This window comes from Pistacia vera, unplaced genomic scaffold (assembly GCF_008641045.1).
Source record: "Pistacia vera cultivar Batoury unplaced genomic scaffold, PisVer_v2 Contig6, whole genome shotgun sequence".
NCBI lineage: Eukaryota > Viridiplantae > Streptophyta > Magnoliopsida > Sapindales > Anacardiaceae > Pistacia > Pistacia vera.
This window is the reverse complement of record NW_022196445.1, coordinates 195,057-211,749: the sequence shown is the minus strand read 5'-3', so window position 1 is coordinate 211,749 and position 16,693 is coordinate 195,057. Positions and strand designations below refer to the sequence as shown.

The window sequence follows — 16,693 nt, the reverse complement described above, 5'->3', positions numbered from 1 at the left end:
TGATATTGTAGTTGGGACTTTAATTTGTTTTGTTGTTCAAAATTAACAAATTTTTTTTTTTTTTAAATTTAGGAAGTAATTGTAGAGCTTAAATAATCTTTACATCTTTTTTTTTTTTTAAATAATTAACAATTAAAAATAATCTTTATTTTTTGTAAATCAAGATTAATCGTGATAACTTTTTTTTTAATCAATGAGCTTCATGGAAGATGGAAATACAATTAGTTAGAATTAGTTCAAATATTTTTGATATAAAGTGACAAATAAAGAGTATATATATATATATATATATATATATATATAAAATACCAAAATTTATATAATAACGTCCTTACTGAAGAATTATATATATATATAATCATGGATTTATGGTTATTCAATTTGTACAAGATGTAACTCTAAAAAAAGTTTATGAATATTACATTAAATATATTTTCAAATATTAAGATATAATTTAAATTTTTTTAATTCAATTTGCTTTTAAAAATCATTTTGGGAATCACAAACAAACTAATCCAAGAAACGTAATAAGCAAACACGACAGGGAAATAACTTAGTGAGCTAATAGAGTAACATATATCCTGATTCCATAATCTTCAAAAGTCACAAAAATTTCTTAGTTTTATTCATGAAACTAACAAAGAGGAAGGAGTGAAAGAACACTACATATGCTGACTGCTATCAAAAGTAATTTATTGATATAAAAATTTCTTTTCTCTCCTCTACTAATCAATGTGAATCCTCAGGTAGATGGTGGAATCGCCCACTGGCTTGGGACTGGACCAACATCATATATTATTTCTCTATGGCTTGACCAAACAAGTTTTATTGCTTCTGGGGTCCCGATTCCAGCGCCTCTTGGGTCTCCGGACGGTCCAAACCTATCATTTGTAGTAGTCGTTAATATATGCACTTATAAGCACTAACAATCTTCTCAAGAATCATGAAAACAGATCTAAAAGGATTTTAATTTTCTACTCACCAGTGATTCTGTGGAGCTCCAGTTGTTCGTGCTCTTAATCCAGCGTATGTAGTTCCATTTACTGTTTGCCCAATGACTTCCTGCAAATTGACTTATTGACAATAAGCAAAGCTAAAACTGCAGAAATTGATTCATAATACATTCCTACATATTTCAGTGCATTGATTAAGAATTCGAAAATCGTCCTACATGCCCAAGAAGGCAAGTTCAAGGTTGAAAACTTATTTAAGGGGCTGTATTCTTAACGCCTGAGAATCAATCATTTATCATGTTCGGAATGGTGCCCAGGTACAAGCAGCATACGACCAGATGGTTGAAGTTTTGCTGACTTAAGTAGTACAAATTTATAGTCAGCATAAATAATCAGTTTTATGTCCATGAAGAATTTCAAACATAAAACAAATATTTGCCGGTTGTCTCTCAAGATCTACTTTGACTACACTGTATGATATTTTTGTATCAACCCAGTACTTATCATATAGATAAGATTATCTAGTTCTTTGATGAGCCTGAGAGAGAGAGGGAGAGAGAGAGTAAGAGAGAGTAGTTAAATCTTGCCTGTAGAAAGTGTAGATCATTTGAAACCACTGCAGCTGTTAAATGTGCATGCATTCTCTCCAGAGCATTCAGCACCAATGGGAGTTGATCTTGCTTATATTCAGTAACAACCTAGAAACAAACATATTTCCTGCTGTCACATTCAATATTTGTAACAAGTACTTAGGAATGTGCTGCCCTCTACAGCATTTTCTTTTGATGGGTTTTTATCTATACATCATTCAACTAAAAAAAGTTTGAATCCAGTAATAATCAGTTAAATAGAATGTGACTCTCACACACTTGATCCCCAACTCCAATGCACACTCTCAGAATCTGGGATAAGTTTTAACATAAGCCCAAAAATATGTGTTCTGGTTTTGTGATATAAATAACTTAAAGAATTCAACAAAATCACTAAATGAAAGACAACGAGTTTTGATAGCATGCCTCCTCATTGTGAACCTGCACCACTGCTTCACTTTTAAAGCATAGAAAATAACTATATTGAGATATTTGAGGTTATGTTCATTTTTCCCCGTCAACCAACCTTAAAAGGCTCCCGAGCAAAGTATAATTAAGATATAAAATTAAATATATAGTTTGGTAACACTCACATACATATAAACAGTTAAAAGAGTACTAATTTCTCTATTTTTATTTACCTGAAATGGTCCGAAGATTTCTCTTGTTACAAGCTCATAGTTGTTGTCTTTCACAATTTCTTCAAGTGGAACATAGATGGCCGTTGGTTTTAGAGCACCATAAATAGTAGGAATGGAATGGTTCTTCAACTCTTCACCACCAAAGAGTAACTTTGAACCTGGTATCTGAAGCAACTTATTCATGTGATCAAGCATTGCTTCAGTTGTAACCTGCACAATAATATGGAAACCAGAACTGAGACATTGTAAAGTTGTAATTCAGAATAATAATATGGTACCTTTAAAGAAACACCACTTTAAGAGACATGCCTCAATAAGCTAAAAGAGATTAGTTTCAGCGACTCTTCAGTGGGTGAGAAAAAGAATTGAAAGTATGAAGCCATTGGTCAGACCTACAATTACATGCATTCTTTTTGTCCTATTAGTGCTAGTGTACAATTTTTGACATTACCAGCGTGCTAATTTGTCAAATGCCTATAGAGAGATAATATTACTTTAAGACTTAATTCAACAAATGGGCAAATTCATCCTCAAACATGTCACTTTATACATATAACGCTCACATTCAACCACCATAGGTAGTTTGGGCTAAAACCTAATTTCCTAAGGCTTTCTAATCAATTTAGCTGCATTGGTAATTTTATTAAGAGCTAATCTAGCCAGCCAACCATGTCCTGGGATTAACAAATTGCCCAGAAAGCTTAATGAATGCCTCATTTGCTCATAAAATGCCCATTAGATTCGAAACAGTTAACATTTCATCCGGGTTTTTATGATAAAAATTTAACAATATGTTCAATGACCCCCATCACAAAGCCGCAATACCAGAATCATTGAATGTTGCAGTGGTATTCACCAAATAAGTAGCCTATGACAATCTAATATAAAAATTCACAATAGTATATATATAAGCAAATTGCCACACTTACAGTAAGAACTGGACCAACAGTTAAATCCTCCAACTTCCTTCTCGCCGCAAGGTTCTTCATTTGGGATACAAGTGAAGTTGAGGACCAGTTCTGCACAATGATAAGATTATATTAACAAAGAAAGGTTTGGAAATCAGAAGTATATATGAGTACTGCATACTGCTAATCTCTAAGAAACTCTAGAGAAACAAACTTAAAATTAAAAATATACATAACCTAGAACAGAATCAAAAGTTTAGCTCCTTAACCCTAGTTCTAAACGTTAATACCTTAAGATTAATCATAAAGCATTAGTACATCTATACTAGACCAAGTACAGAAAACTAAAACCACAGCAGCTAACCTCATGCATGAATAGTATTGATTGTGCAGAACACTTCTGACCACTGCATGCATATGCATCTTGGTCGCAAACCCATGCAACATAATCGACCTACCATTCAGAAATCAGCAAGAAAAAAAAAATCAATATAATTATCTTAAATCTACAAGAATGTAATAGCATGATCCAAAGTAAAAGATTTCTTCCAAGAAACCTCCTGAACATCAGGTCCCAAGATTTTCCAGTCAAATCCTGCATCTTCCAATTTAATGCGGCCCTTCAAGTCAACAGCCAGTTTATCAGCTACTCTGGAGCTACCAGTAAACAGGGTCATCCGTGGATTTGCCTAAAGAAGCAACATAAGATTATATGTTAATTTTATTTTCATTTTACGTTCAAATTTGCATCATAATCATAAAAAAGCTGTGGATAAGAGCTGAGAAGCAATGCCATCAGAATAAAACATGAAAATTTTTTCCATGGTTCCTTAAAACCACCTTTCCTGTAGTAAAGGCTTCACCTTCTATAACAAAAGAATTAACTACAGATACCTTTTTTCAGAAATTTAAGTTTCTTCTAAAACCATCACGCACAGTTATTTGCATTAACAAAGAATTACAGTGTCCAATATCACCGCCAACCATGACCAATGAAAAGCACACAGTTAAATTTTAGATGACAAACCTCCATCAGCAGCTTGTTCATCGCTTTCCCATCAGAATTTATGAAATCAACATCTTCCACAGGTAACCCACACTGATGAAGTAAACGTATCATCTGCTCCATAACAATGCTGACCTATGAAATATTTACAAAGTCAAAATCTGACTAAGGAAACCTTTCACAATGTCAAAAAACTAGAGTTTTCTTCAGTACGAACAAAAATATTGTGAAACAATTGTAAATTATAATGAACATCAATCTACTGGATCAGTCCTATACATCATCCTTCTCTCTCCTCCCATGCAAATTTAGTTGAACACCCATGAATTTTTCTATTAAAACAAATGGTATGACCTTTCCTAATTGTGGTGCCTCTCCCAATCCCATTAAACATCAGTGACACTTTCCAGAAACAAGAAGCAGAAAATAACTAATAAATATGCATCATGTATTGCAGTTCTGCAATACTAAAATAGCTCATATCATCTTGAAACAATTAATATGATATAAACAAACCATAATTACATGCCACCAATGGTATTTAATCACTAACATACCTTGCTATCAACCTTGAGAGTGGGCTTATTACCCATAAAGAGAGCACCCATCAATTGAAGTACAGGAATCTCTAGAGGAAAATTAAAGGGAGTAACAATTGCAACCTGCAGATAAATTCTTTTAGATTCTTAAATCATAAGAATTTTATGAAGAGTAATGAATATATAACATGGAAACTATATACAATTAATAAGTAACAACATCTAAAGCACCTACTATTCAATATGACAGCAATGAAAAGATGTCATGTGCAAAAGATTGACATGGTGAAAACACATTTCAAAATATAAAAACTAATCGCAAATTGGAAAACCATCATATAGATTATAAAGGAAATGCTTTGTCCTTCTTCTCTGTTGTTGATATTTAAAATGGATTAAAATTTAACCATCTAAATCTAAAGAGAAACAAACTTTTATGACGCAATAATCTTCACAAATCATTATACTTGTAGATGAATTCCTCATACTTAAATAATCAGTGAGACAGGATGTATGAAATTCTTATATCTTTAAAGAGAATGCCTTACAGGACCATAAGGCCAACGAAAACCATGGCTCTGCTGTCCAAGATGATTCCCAGGTACAGCAAAAGACCTTGCCAGAAAACGAACCTGCCAGACATATAGACAGAAAAAAGGTTAATAGTAAATTTGTAAAAGTTTCAGCAAACTTAAAAAGATACCGTAACTAAAAATTGTCCATCAGATTATTAAATATATATTTCTAGCTTATTCTGAAGCATGGCAAACATGCAACAATTGTGAGGATGGAAATTGTACAATAATGGCAAACAAGCATATGACATTCATCAATAGTGGAAACTATTTGCCAGATTTCCCCTTTTTTCTTGATCTTTCCAACCAAAATTGCTCAACGAGGTTGATCTTGAAGTACCTGATCACCAGAGAAATTCTCCAAGAATTTCTGTGTAACATAAACCTCACCAAAAGCCTGCTGATAACTCTTAGGAGAAACCCTTTGTATTAACCTAGCAAAGAAATCAGTGACCTGAATGTGAAAAAATAATCAAAAGGGGTCAATCGGAAGCATAAAAAAGCCTATAAGTGAAACTACAGAACACCAAAGTCAATGAGATTAAGGAAGATAGATATTCAAAATTCTTTCAAGCAGAATGTATTACCTTTGGCAGACCAAGCATGTGGGCCGCCTTGGCAGATATGTCTCCATATAACAGATACCTTCCAAAAATGACCCATCAGTAGTATTCATTGTTAGAAACTACGCACCACATCAAACTACTGATATAAATAAGAAAACAACTACTTGGAATGATGATATCTTTACCCATCTGACAATCCAATAAGCAAAGACAGAAAGAGGAAGCAAAGATAGGAATAGATGAAGAGGTGAAACAAACCTCTCTGGTGCTTTAAAGGGATTATGTAGACCATGTTTAGGGCACTTGGACAAGCTCTCTACAAATGGCTGTAAACAGGTTCAATAGTAGGGAAATTTAATTTAGATGCAACCCAATAACATAAGAAAACAAAAAGTTTAGACAAGTTTTCACTTGAATAAAAAAATTAAAGTAGATAATAAGAAGATGCTTAGTGAAAAAAAAAAAAAGGACTAAAACCTATGCCAGGTTGGCCACAATATACACCTTCCACTCAACAAAGGGGAATATCTGCTGGCAAACAAAGCAATGGGGTCAGTTTACATAACACACAAAGGAAGTACCTGGATTTCCTTTTCAGATACATCAGCAATCTTAATGAATGGTTCTCCATTTAACGGATCTACAATTGTATTCCAACTTGATGATCCTGTCCATTTCCCCTGCACTAAAGGCAAAAACATTCCATGTTCAAAACACTCTCTTGTTGTGAGGCTTTACAAAGAGCAAGTTTAGAGCCTAACTGGAGTCCTATAACTTGCAAATAACTAAAGAGTTACCATAGAAAATTGCACCTAGCAAATTCTTGTTTGTTTCACAACTGCTCAAAAACTACTCCTTTTCGTAGCAGAACAATATAGATAGAGCCATCAGTTTCAGCTTAGAATACCAAACGATGTAAGAGTTGCGGTACCTACCCAAGTTGTATACTTCAGCAGGTTGAGAAGCGGATATTTCTTCAGCTTCGACAGTAGTAAAAGGCAAAGAATGAGCAGATCTGGTACACAGGAAAATATGAAATCAGGTAACGAAATTTCCCATAAATCCATGTAATAAACACCTTAACTATAGAACAACAATACATAAATCATAACAATCCAAACTCCAGCCAAACACTACAACTATAACCCACATCAAAACTACTCCAGAAAATTAATTTCCCATATAATTAAATAGAATGCAATGAAATTTAAACAAATAAAAACCCCACCAGCAGATAAATAACATCATAATATAACGCATTCAATCTCATTGCATTACAAATAATTTTCGAAAAAAAAAAAGGGCATGACCAAAACGTCCCCGTACCAATACAAAAAGGACCATCTTTTAATATGGAATAATAATAATAATAATTCAAAGAAAAACAACAACCTGAATTGAACTACGCTTACTTCTCATCTCTCAGATCAACACAAACTCAACATATAAAAGGAAATAAGAAAAAAAAATACCTAGAGAGATTGAAAGAAGAGAACCAACTGTAAGGCTTCCGGGGAGCTCTGGAGGCGAGAACTCTATACATGGTGAGTGAGAGAGAACTGAAAGTGAGTTAGAGTGGCGTCGTCTTTTTAGAATGGGATCTTAACTTAATCAGCTGGGCCTTTATGATTGGACGGACCATAAAGCGTCACAGTCGACGAGCTTAGTTTGGTAACATAATAATTTAATATATTTATTATTTATTGAAAAGATCGTACCGCCACGTCACATCCCAGTCACTTAATGTATTTTAATCTACTGAGAATGGTTATAGTGTAGTGTCAAATATTCTCTATCACACTTTCTCAGTTTAATTTCCGTTAAAGTTGAAGGAAATGGAATAAATCATGAGACAGGTTTGGTAGCAAAGGACTCACTTGCAGGTCTATGGACCGTAATGGTCCTGAGGTACATAGCATCATAACATGATGAATTAATGATTAGTGACTAGTGAGTGAGTCACTAAACGCGGAGCGGGATAAGAATAAAGAAAGGAACAGCTGTCTTTTAAGCGTGAAATTTGGTCACGTGACAATGTTATCCTATAAATTAAATTAATTTTTTTAAGTGCCATGTTTGTCTTTTAGAGACTGTCACGAAATCTCTTCTCTTGGTAAGACTTTAAGGTACATTAGTACACGTGACGAGGATTCACATGGACTGACCTACTTTGGTTTAAATTTTAAAAATCAAATGGACCAACTTAAACCTATGTGCCCTTAAAAGGCCTAGAACTTCCAAAGCCCATCTTCCTGACCCAAAACCTTAATTTAAGGTACATACATAGTCTTATCTAAAGCTCTAAACGGAAAAGAAGGCAAAAAAATAAAAAATAAATAAAAAATAAAAAATTTATAGAGTAATACTACGCCCACAACAAGTGGCGGATACAAGATTTTTGCCCAGAGGGAGCCTCCGCGGCTCTGCCATTGTTTGTCAAACAACTAGTAAGAACTTTAAAAAATCGTCAAACATTAAGCAAAGAAAATAATACAATATCATGAACCTAAGAGAAAATAATGTAATAACACAATACTTTCTTACTTTAATAAATATATGAGAAGCAAAATTTTGAGCAAAACGTTCTTTTAATTTATTTATTTATTTTTTTTGCCTTCCACATATTATAATGTAAATTTTCATGACTTTGATCAAACATAGCTTAAACTAAAGTCAATAAAACTTAAATCAAGTTAATATTGCATTAACTTTTAATATGAATTAATAAAAATAGGGAGAATTTTCTTAGTAGAAACATATATAGTAACCCAAATTTCTTTAATAATTTTGAGCAGTTGAACGGTGACGTTTGAAATGTACGAAAGTGGTTAATGAAAGGTAAAGAATAACGTCTTTCAATATATAGTTAAGGTTTTAATTTGAAAAAGCAGATTCATTCTTAGACATAAAACACAAAATAAACTTATAATATTCATATTTTTTTCTCTTAAATTAGAATAAAAAGACCTCTAAAAGAACAAGCATGATTAAACCATAAAATAAACTAAATTAAAATGAGCAATATACATATATAAAACTGATAAAACAAAAACCAAAGTTAATTGTGGTACTTAAGTAGTGCAAGCTTTAACAATTTCAGTCTTTCAAAAGTTTTAAGAGCGAATAGCATGAGAGAGAAAGAGAATGAGAAAGTAAAGAATTTTGAAGATAAAATCATAAAAAAAAAAAAAAAAAAACATGTGGAGTCGTGGAGAAAAAAGAGTAGAGAGAATTTTAAACTTTTGATATGATGTGGGCTTGGAATATACATATTAATAACAAGTTTTTTGTGGACCCATATATATATACAATAGTTCTCATTTTTTTTTTTTTAAATCTGAGAGATAGGCCTAAGTATACAAATTAATGACAATTTTTTGTGAGTCTATTTATTTGTATTTTTTTTTTTTTTTAAATATGAGGGTAGGCCTGGGCCAACCCTCAAAGGGTAGATCCACTCCGGTCCACAATCCAATCTTATAAGATTCTCTTGCAATCTCAACTTGATAGTTGAGTTAGTAATTGTCACGTCAGCTCTCATCACATTCAAGACACTAAATGATTTTGACTAAACACGAATGATCGTTCTTTTATAAGGAATAATTGTTCCTTAATAAGCAATGGTTGTTCCTTATTGAGGAACAATCATTCATTCATACATAATGGTTGTTCGTTATAAAATAACAATCACTTTCTCATGAATGAAATAACTATTCCTTATGAATGAACGGTTGTTCGTCTTTAAGAAACGGTTGTTCATGTTTAGTGAAAGTTGTCAGTTGACGTGCGTGGTAATGCCAACTCTCTACTGCTACGTTAAAGTTGAAAGAAAAGATTGTGAGATTGAGTTGTAAACGTAGTATTTTTGAAAGAAAAATATAATCATATATGCAAGAGACATCAAATGAAATTTAATTTTAAAATAAAATAAAGACACTCATTGACATTTGATAAATCAATTGATGATAAATTGCATCACCTTTTATCATCTCACAAGTATTCTACTCTTAACAAAATAAATAAAACAAGGTCTACTGGGATATGCTTATTCTGAAAATTGACCCATTCATGGAAAGCAACACAAATTCATTTACTTCATATAATACGTTGCATTCATCTGCAATACCTTACTCTTACGGATGCCTGAGTTTTTTTTTTTTTTTCAAGTTTTCTTTCCAGGTTCAATGAATCTGCACAGTTCTCGAGTAAAATATCTTAAGTTCGACCGGAACGGCGGCAAGGACAGTATGTACGGTATTCATTTTATATATATATATATATTAAGAAATCCATTGACTTCCTTGTACCAAGATTATACCATATTAAACGACTGGTTTAAATACACAAATAATAGCTAATTATACCTAAATTTATTTAACCTAATTATCTTGCATGCTCCAGACCACAATGGGTAATTTCTCCCACAGCTTTTTTGTCTGGCTTTCACTTTCTCGCATGATATCTTCCATCATCAACTTCAACATCCAGATAAATTTCTCACCACCTTCTGAATTACACATGCTATACGTACGCATGGAATATGAATGGATGGATCTTGGACTTTATGGTTTTTTTTTTTTTTTTTTTAATCAATATTATAAGACTTCATCTCATCATTCAAATTCCACCATCATCGGAAAGAGAAAAGGTCTATAAATTAATAAACAAATTACAAACTTCCGAATCTTATCTTTTTTAATCCACTCGATGACCTTACAAACAATCATCGACCAAGCAACAAGCAACCTGGTAGAAATATCCAAGTCTCTGAAATTGATATATATGTATATATAATTGAAATTTATAAGTTTAGTCCATGTCAACATGTAGATGGCTAACAATGGATAAAGTTGAAAAAAAAATATAATTTGTCTGGAGAAAATTGTAGGTTGGTGATGATCATTGTAATGTTTTTTTTTTCCTTTCTTTCTTTTATTCTCTTCGCCAACTAAAAACTCTGCTTCAACCCTATAAGGCCACAACCCTGGCCTTAACCCTAAGCGTTTACTCAGGGTCGCCCACCCAATTTGATAGAAACTGCAGCTGACCTTAGTGAAGAACTAATTATGACCTTAATGAAGAAATTCTGAGCTCTGCATGCCTTCTTTGAACTTCCAGCTTCATAGGATTTTTTGACAAAAATGAAGCTAGCTATCGAATGATGAGCTACCGCTGTTGTTATAACAGCTAAACAACCCTGTTTGCCTTCCAAGAAAAAGAGGTCTAACATTCCTAACTTAATTTTCTCCGAAGTTGTTGGGTATCTATCAAAAGAATTAATGAAAAAAATTCATTTATGGACCCAATCGATCCAAACAAAAAGTTACACGATTAAATAATTAGTATCCCAATAACTAGGAGTTTGATTGGATCTTAAACATAAAAGTGTTAAGCAAATCTTACTGAATCTGAATTTATCTATCTTCAAGTTTACTAAAAGACACAGAAACCTCAAATATAAGAGTTCTAAATCCAATGGTTGATGGGAATCGTTGACCTTTCATTAATATTGTAACCCTACCAACTTGATAGTTAGCTTTTTTAACAAAGAATCGATCTAGCAAAGTCTCCAGGTCGTGAGGATTTTTCATTAAAAAATGAATTACTTCATCGTCAGATATATCAGAGGCTGCCACATTTTTAAATCTGTTAAGTTGATCCAATTGCTTGATTGTTTAATTAATAGATTGATTGTATGACTGCTCGAAAACCAAGTACAATGTCAACTTTATTTAACAAGAATTTCTTTCGATCATTTTATATATATATATATATAGAATAAACTAAGCAATTTGTTAAAAATTAAATATATTCTGCAAGTCAGATTAAATTAAGATGAAGCTTGGAAGCTAATGCAAGTAAGAATAAAGTTCAAAGCATTGACAACAATTAGGATGTTAAAATTTGAAAATTTTAATTAAATCAATTAAGGTGATATTGATACATTACTTTTCTTTATCCTTTTTTTTTTGGAAGAGATAAATTTCATAAAAAAAAAAAAAAAAAAAGAAACTATACATAAATTAGGGGCATACATACCCCCCAGAAGAAGTTTAAAGAAAACCAGAACAAATGTGTCAATCTTTTTAGATAAAAGGATAGGAATAAACGCCCAGAAGAGAACACACAGGCTCCAAATAAAGGAGAGAGATGGGCACAAGTGCTCTAATGGAGCTAACAGGCTCAAACCAAACAAAAAAGCAAACAGGCACTGACGTTCGACAAGAGAGCACCGGCTTAGAACAAACAAGAATGGCTTTAAATTGATGATGGAAGACATACTTTCCTTTATCCTTCCTTCCGTCTCCTCACATATATAAATTCTGGTTAATATAAATTATCTACTGTGTCAAACTGCGGGAGTTTGGGCAATGCATTCAAATAATTAATCTCATAATTAATCCAATTAACAAGGGAGATATATAATTAATTAGCTAATAAAGTCAGCTAAAAAATATTTAGGTTCGTTAATGTATTGCCATATATATAATAAGATATGGATGGTTTCGTACAAGATAAATGTTAAAAAGTCTTTGTAAATATAAGAATACAAATTCTAGGTCAAACGTTTCATGCGTTTCCTCAATTACCAAGTGGGGGCTGCCTTTGAATTTGACAAAAACGTTGAAAATAACAAGCTCTTTTTCACGTATCTGAATTCTGAACTTAATAAAAACGATATGTTCTAGGGGAGAGACCGGTCGTACCACTGACTCTTTCACCGTCTTCTTCCATAAACCACATGGCTGCTACTCCATTTGTGAGACTTCTAGATCTAGTAATTAAGAAGGAAGAATCCGGTGCGGTTCCAGGCTCCTGATGTCAAATCAAAACCTCGAATAAAAGTAAGAAACGAATGAGTCAATAATCTAACCATATTTGTATCCGAATTCCTAAATAAGTTTTGTTTCTGTGACTATATCAAACAGCAGTGTTTTTCTTTTTCCTATAATGGAGGTATCCTTTTTATGTGTAGTTGAGTATTATAATATATATCCTAATGAAATTTATTGTGCATGAATCCTTTTGTATTCAGTGGCGTAGTACTGTATATAGACTTTATAAGAAGTAATATAATTCAAATTATAAACTTAGGAACATTGGCAGTAGGCATTAACCTTTTCTTTTCAGGATCAGTAATTGAACGAATAAATTGATAAATGAAGTCTAGTTAATTTACGAACTAGTTCACATTTTTTTTTTTTTTTTTTTTTTTTTTTGGAAAAGGTAAATTTCATAAAAGAAGAGAAATTATACAGAAAACTAGGGACATGCCCCCAGAAGAGGTCAAAAGAAGACCAGAACATATATGCCCATCTTTTTGGATAAAAGGATGGGAACAACCATCTAAAACGGAGTATACAGACTCCAAACAAAGGAGGGAGATGGGCTCAGGCGCCCTAATGAAGCTCGTGGGCTCAAACCAAATAGAAAAGTGAAACGGGCATAGGTGCCCAAACAGAGCCGCACATGCTTAGAACAAATAAAACCAATTAGTCAGGCATACTCCAGACAGCTCTAAGCTGAGGATGGATGACATACTTGGTGTCAATTGGATTCAATGTCCTCTCTGTGAGGATTTCCTCTCATTATATAGGCACAAATGTGCAATAAACAAGGCTAGAATCAAGCCTAAATTACAGCTATTAAATCTGTCTATACCAAAACTATGTCTATATACAGATTCTGACTAAATAAGGAAGTATATATGTACAACTGGTGAGAACTAAATAAGGAAACATGGAGCGTATCATGGTAACATCCCCCCTCAAATTGATGCTGGTCGGTCAAGAAGCATCAATTTGCCTACAAGAAACTGATGACGTTGTCGTGTCATGGCCTTCATAAACACATTTGCAATCTAGAGGTCAGTAGAAATATGAGGAACAGAAATGATATGAGTGTCCAATACTTCCCGAATGGAATGACAGTCCACCTCAATATGTTTGGTACGCTCATAAAAGATGGGATTGGCAGCAATCTGAATGGCACTAGTGTTGTTAGCATATAGAGAAGCATGATCGGATTGAACACAACCAATCTCAGCAAGGAGACCATGAAGCCAAAGAATCTTAGAACAAGCAACAGTCATCGCACGGTATTCTGATTCGGTGGAAGATTTGGAGACGCGATCTTGCTTCTTACTCTTCCAAGATATCAAAGAGTCACCAAGAAACATGCACCAACCTGTAACAAATCATCGAGTATCAAGACATCCTACCCAATCTGCATCACTGTAAGCCACAAGCTGAAGAGGAGTCCCAGTAAGGAAGAATATGCCATGACTAGGAGAACCTCGAAGATATCGGATGATACGACGAATAGAAACTAAGTGTAGATGACGTGGAGCTTGCATGAACTGACTAACTTGCTGTACTGCAAAGGAAATATCAGGGCGAGTAATGGTTAAGTAGTTCAGGCTCGCCACTAACTGTCGATACATAGTAGGGTCGGAAAGGAGATCACCCTCTTCCCAACGATACTTCGTGTTTACTTCCATAGGATTATCCATAGAAGAAGTATCCTGAAGACTAGCCAATGTAATCAGATCCTGAGTATATTTATGCTGATTCAAAAAAAAGCCAGAGGAATCAGTATGAACTTCCAAGCCTAAGAAGTATGTAAGAGGACCAAGGTCCTCCATATGAAATGAGGCTTGAAGATGCTGATGCAGTCGGGTGATCAAGCTAGAGTCCATTCCAATAATAACAATATCATCAACATAAATCAGAAGAAGGACAATGCTAAGAGATGTCTTGCAGAAAAATAAAGAAGAATCATATGCACTCTGCTGAAACGAAAAGTGGAGCTGAATTTATCAAACTAGGCTCGGGGAGCTTGTTTCAGCCCATACAATGATCGTTTCAACTTACAGACATCCGAGGAAGAAAAGGATGACAAACCAGATGGAATGGTCATGTATATCTCTTCTTTGAGATCACCATGAAGAAATGCATTTTTGACATCCATCTGATGAAGAGGCCAACCTTGGGATGCAGCAACAGACAGGACAGTCTGCACCGTAGTCATTTTGGCAACTGGAGCAAAAGTCTCCTCATAGTCCATTCCATATTCCTGTTTATTGCCAAGTTCAACCAACCGGGCCTTATACCAATCCAAAGTTCCATCAGAACACAACTTGATAGAATAGACCCATTTGCAACCAATAGCTTTCACTTGAGGAGGACAAGGGACAACATCCCATGTATGATTATCCTGAAGAGCTCGAAGTTCCTCAGCCATTGCCGCACGCCAACAGTCATGTTTAGCTGCCTTAGAATAACCTGGTGGAATGGGAATAGTAGACAAAGTAACATGGAGAGAGGTATGTGAGAAAATATACTAGTCTGGTGGACAAGACACTTTGGTCGATCGGCAAGGAACTGGGGTAGTCTCTGAATCATCCGTAGAGGATTTAGTCTGAACAAGCTCAGATGGCAGACCAAGCTCAGGAAGGGGCAAAGTAGGTCGCCGTTTTTCATATACAAGTCCAGATTTGAATCGGTCAATAGAAGGAGTCAAGTCATCAAAATGAGGCAAAACATGCATCTCAGGCAAAGACTTATCATGAGGAGGAAAGAATGACTGGTTTTCAAAGAACACGACATGATGGGAAATACGAAATCGGTTAGAGCATGGATCATAGTAAACATAGCCTTTGTATGAAGTACTATAACCCATAAATGCGCATCTAACAGATTGAGCAGATAACTTATGTCGTTCATGAGAAGGCAAATGAACAAAACAAATAACCAAAAGCATGCATGTCAAGGTATCTAGGATGCTGATGATAAAGACGAAAGAAAGGAGTTTCATAATTCAAGACACTAGACGGCAATCTATTAATTAAATAAGCAGCCATAGATAATGCTTTAACCTAGAATTTAAGTGGAACAAATGATTGAAGTAATAGAGTACGAACAACATCCAACAAATGTCTATTTTTACGTTCAACAACACCATTTTGCTGAGGTGTATATGGACAAGAACGCTGAGAAACAATGCCTTTTTGTTGGAGAAAATCATGAAACTCACGAGACATGTATTCACCACCTGAATCAGACCTCAGAATTTTAATGCCAAAAGAAAATTGAGTCTTGACATAGGCAGTGAATTGTTGAAAAAGAGATAAGACTTTAGATTTAGAACGAAGAAAATAGATCCAGGTATACTTTGTATAATCATCGATGAATGTAACAAAAGTATTTATAATTTGCATGTGAGGTAACAGGAGAAATTCCCCACACATCACTATGAATTAAATCAAAACAGCGTTCAACATGACTACCATGAGAAGGAAAAGAAAGAGACTTACTTTTACCTAATTTGCATGTGGAACAATCAAAAGAGAGAGGAGAAGAAAATTGATCTTTATTGCCCAACAAACTAGAGTTTATTATATGAGATAAAATAACAGAGTTAGGATGACCCAACCGTTTGTGCCATACTTCACACTTATTGTTCACAGTGTTACAAGCAAACGAAATAATAGTAGGAATGGAAAAATGCATAGGAAATAAACGTCTAACTTTAGGCCCCTTCACAAGTATCTTGCCCGACATCTGATCATGCACAAGACAACCATCACGAGAAAAACGAACATCATAGTTATTATCAACCAATTGTCTGACTGAAATAAGACTGGTAGAAAGCTGAGGAGATACAAAAACATCTCTAATAGTGGAATAAACATCCCCAATAGCATGAATAGGTAACTGACAACCGTTAGCAATCTGAATATGTGCCGATCCAGTATAAGTTCGAACATTGCTAAGAGTATTTGAAGAACTAGTCATGTGATTAGATGCACCCGAATCAATAATCCATGAGGGGGAAAAGGAACTATTACCTTGCAGTCCTAAGGTTGAAAATGCAGAAATAATCATCTGTTGTACCTTCTCAGTAGTAAGAGCAG

General features: G+C 34.1%; 1 protein-coding gene across 1 annotated transcript; it reads right to left on the bottom strand.

The window, feature by feature from the left end:
• Positions 1–543: 543 nt before the first annotated feature.
• Positions 544–7,407, bottom strand: LOC116110255 (probable aldehyde dehydrogenase). The gene is made up of 16 exons (XM_031396473.1): positions 7,251–7,407; positions 6,714–6,793; positions 6,360–6,463; positions 6,037–6,104; positions 5,800–5,857; positions 5,553–5,666; positions 5,186–5,269; positions 4,656–4,760; positions 4,120–4,233; positions 3,650–3,781; positions 3,457–3,546; positions 3,114–3,203; positions 2,185–2,394; positions 1,541–1,651; positions 983–1,062; positions 544–881 (listed from the first exon to the last, which is right to left on the bottom strand). Exons 1-16 carry the CDS (start codon positions 7,319–7,321, stop codon positions 743–745), a joined length of 1,650 nt encoding a protein of 549 aa, XP_031252333.1. The 5' UTR covers positions 7,322–7,407; the 3' UTR covers positions 544–742.
• Between the last annotated feature and the right edge of the window lie 9,286 nt (positions 7,408–16,693).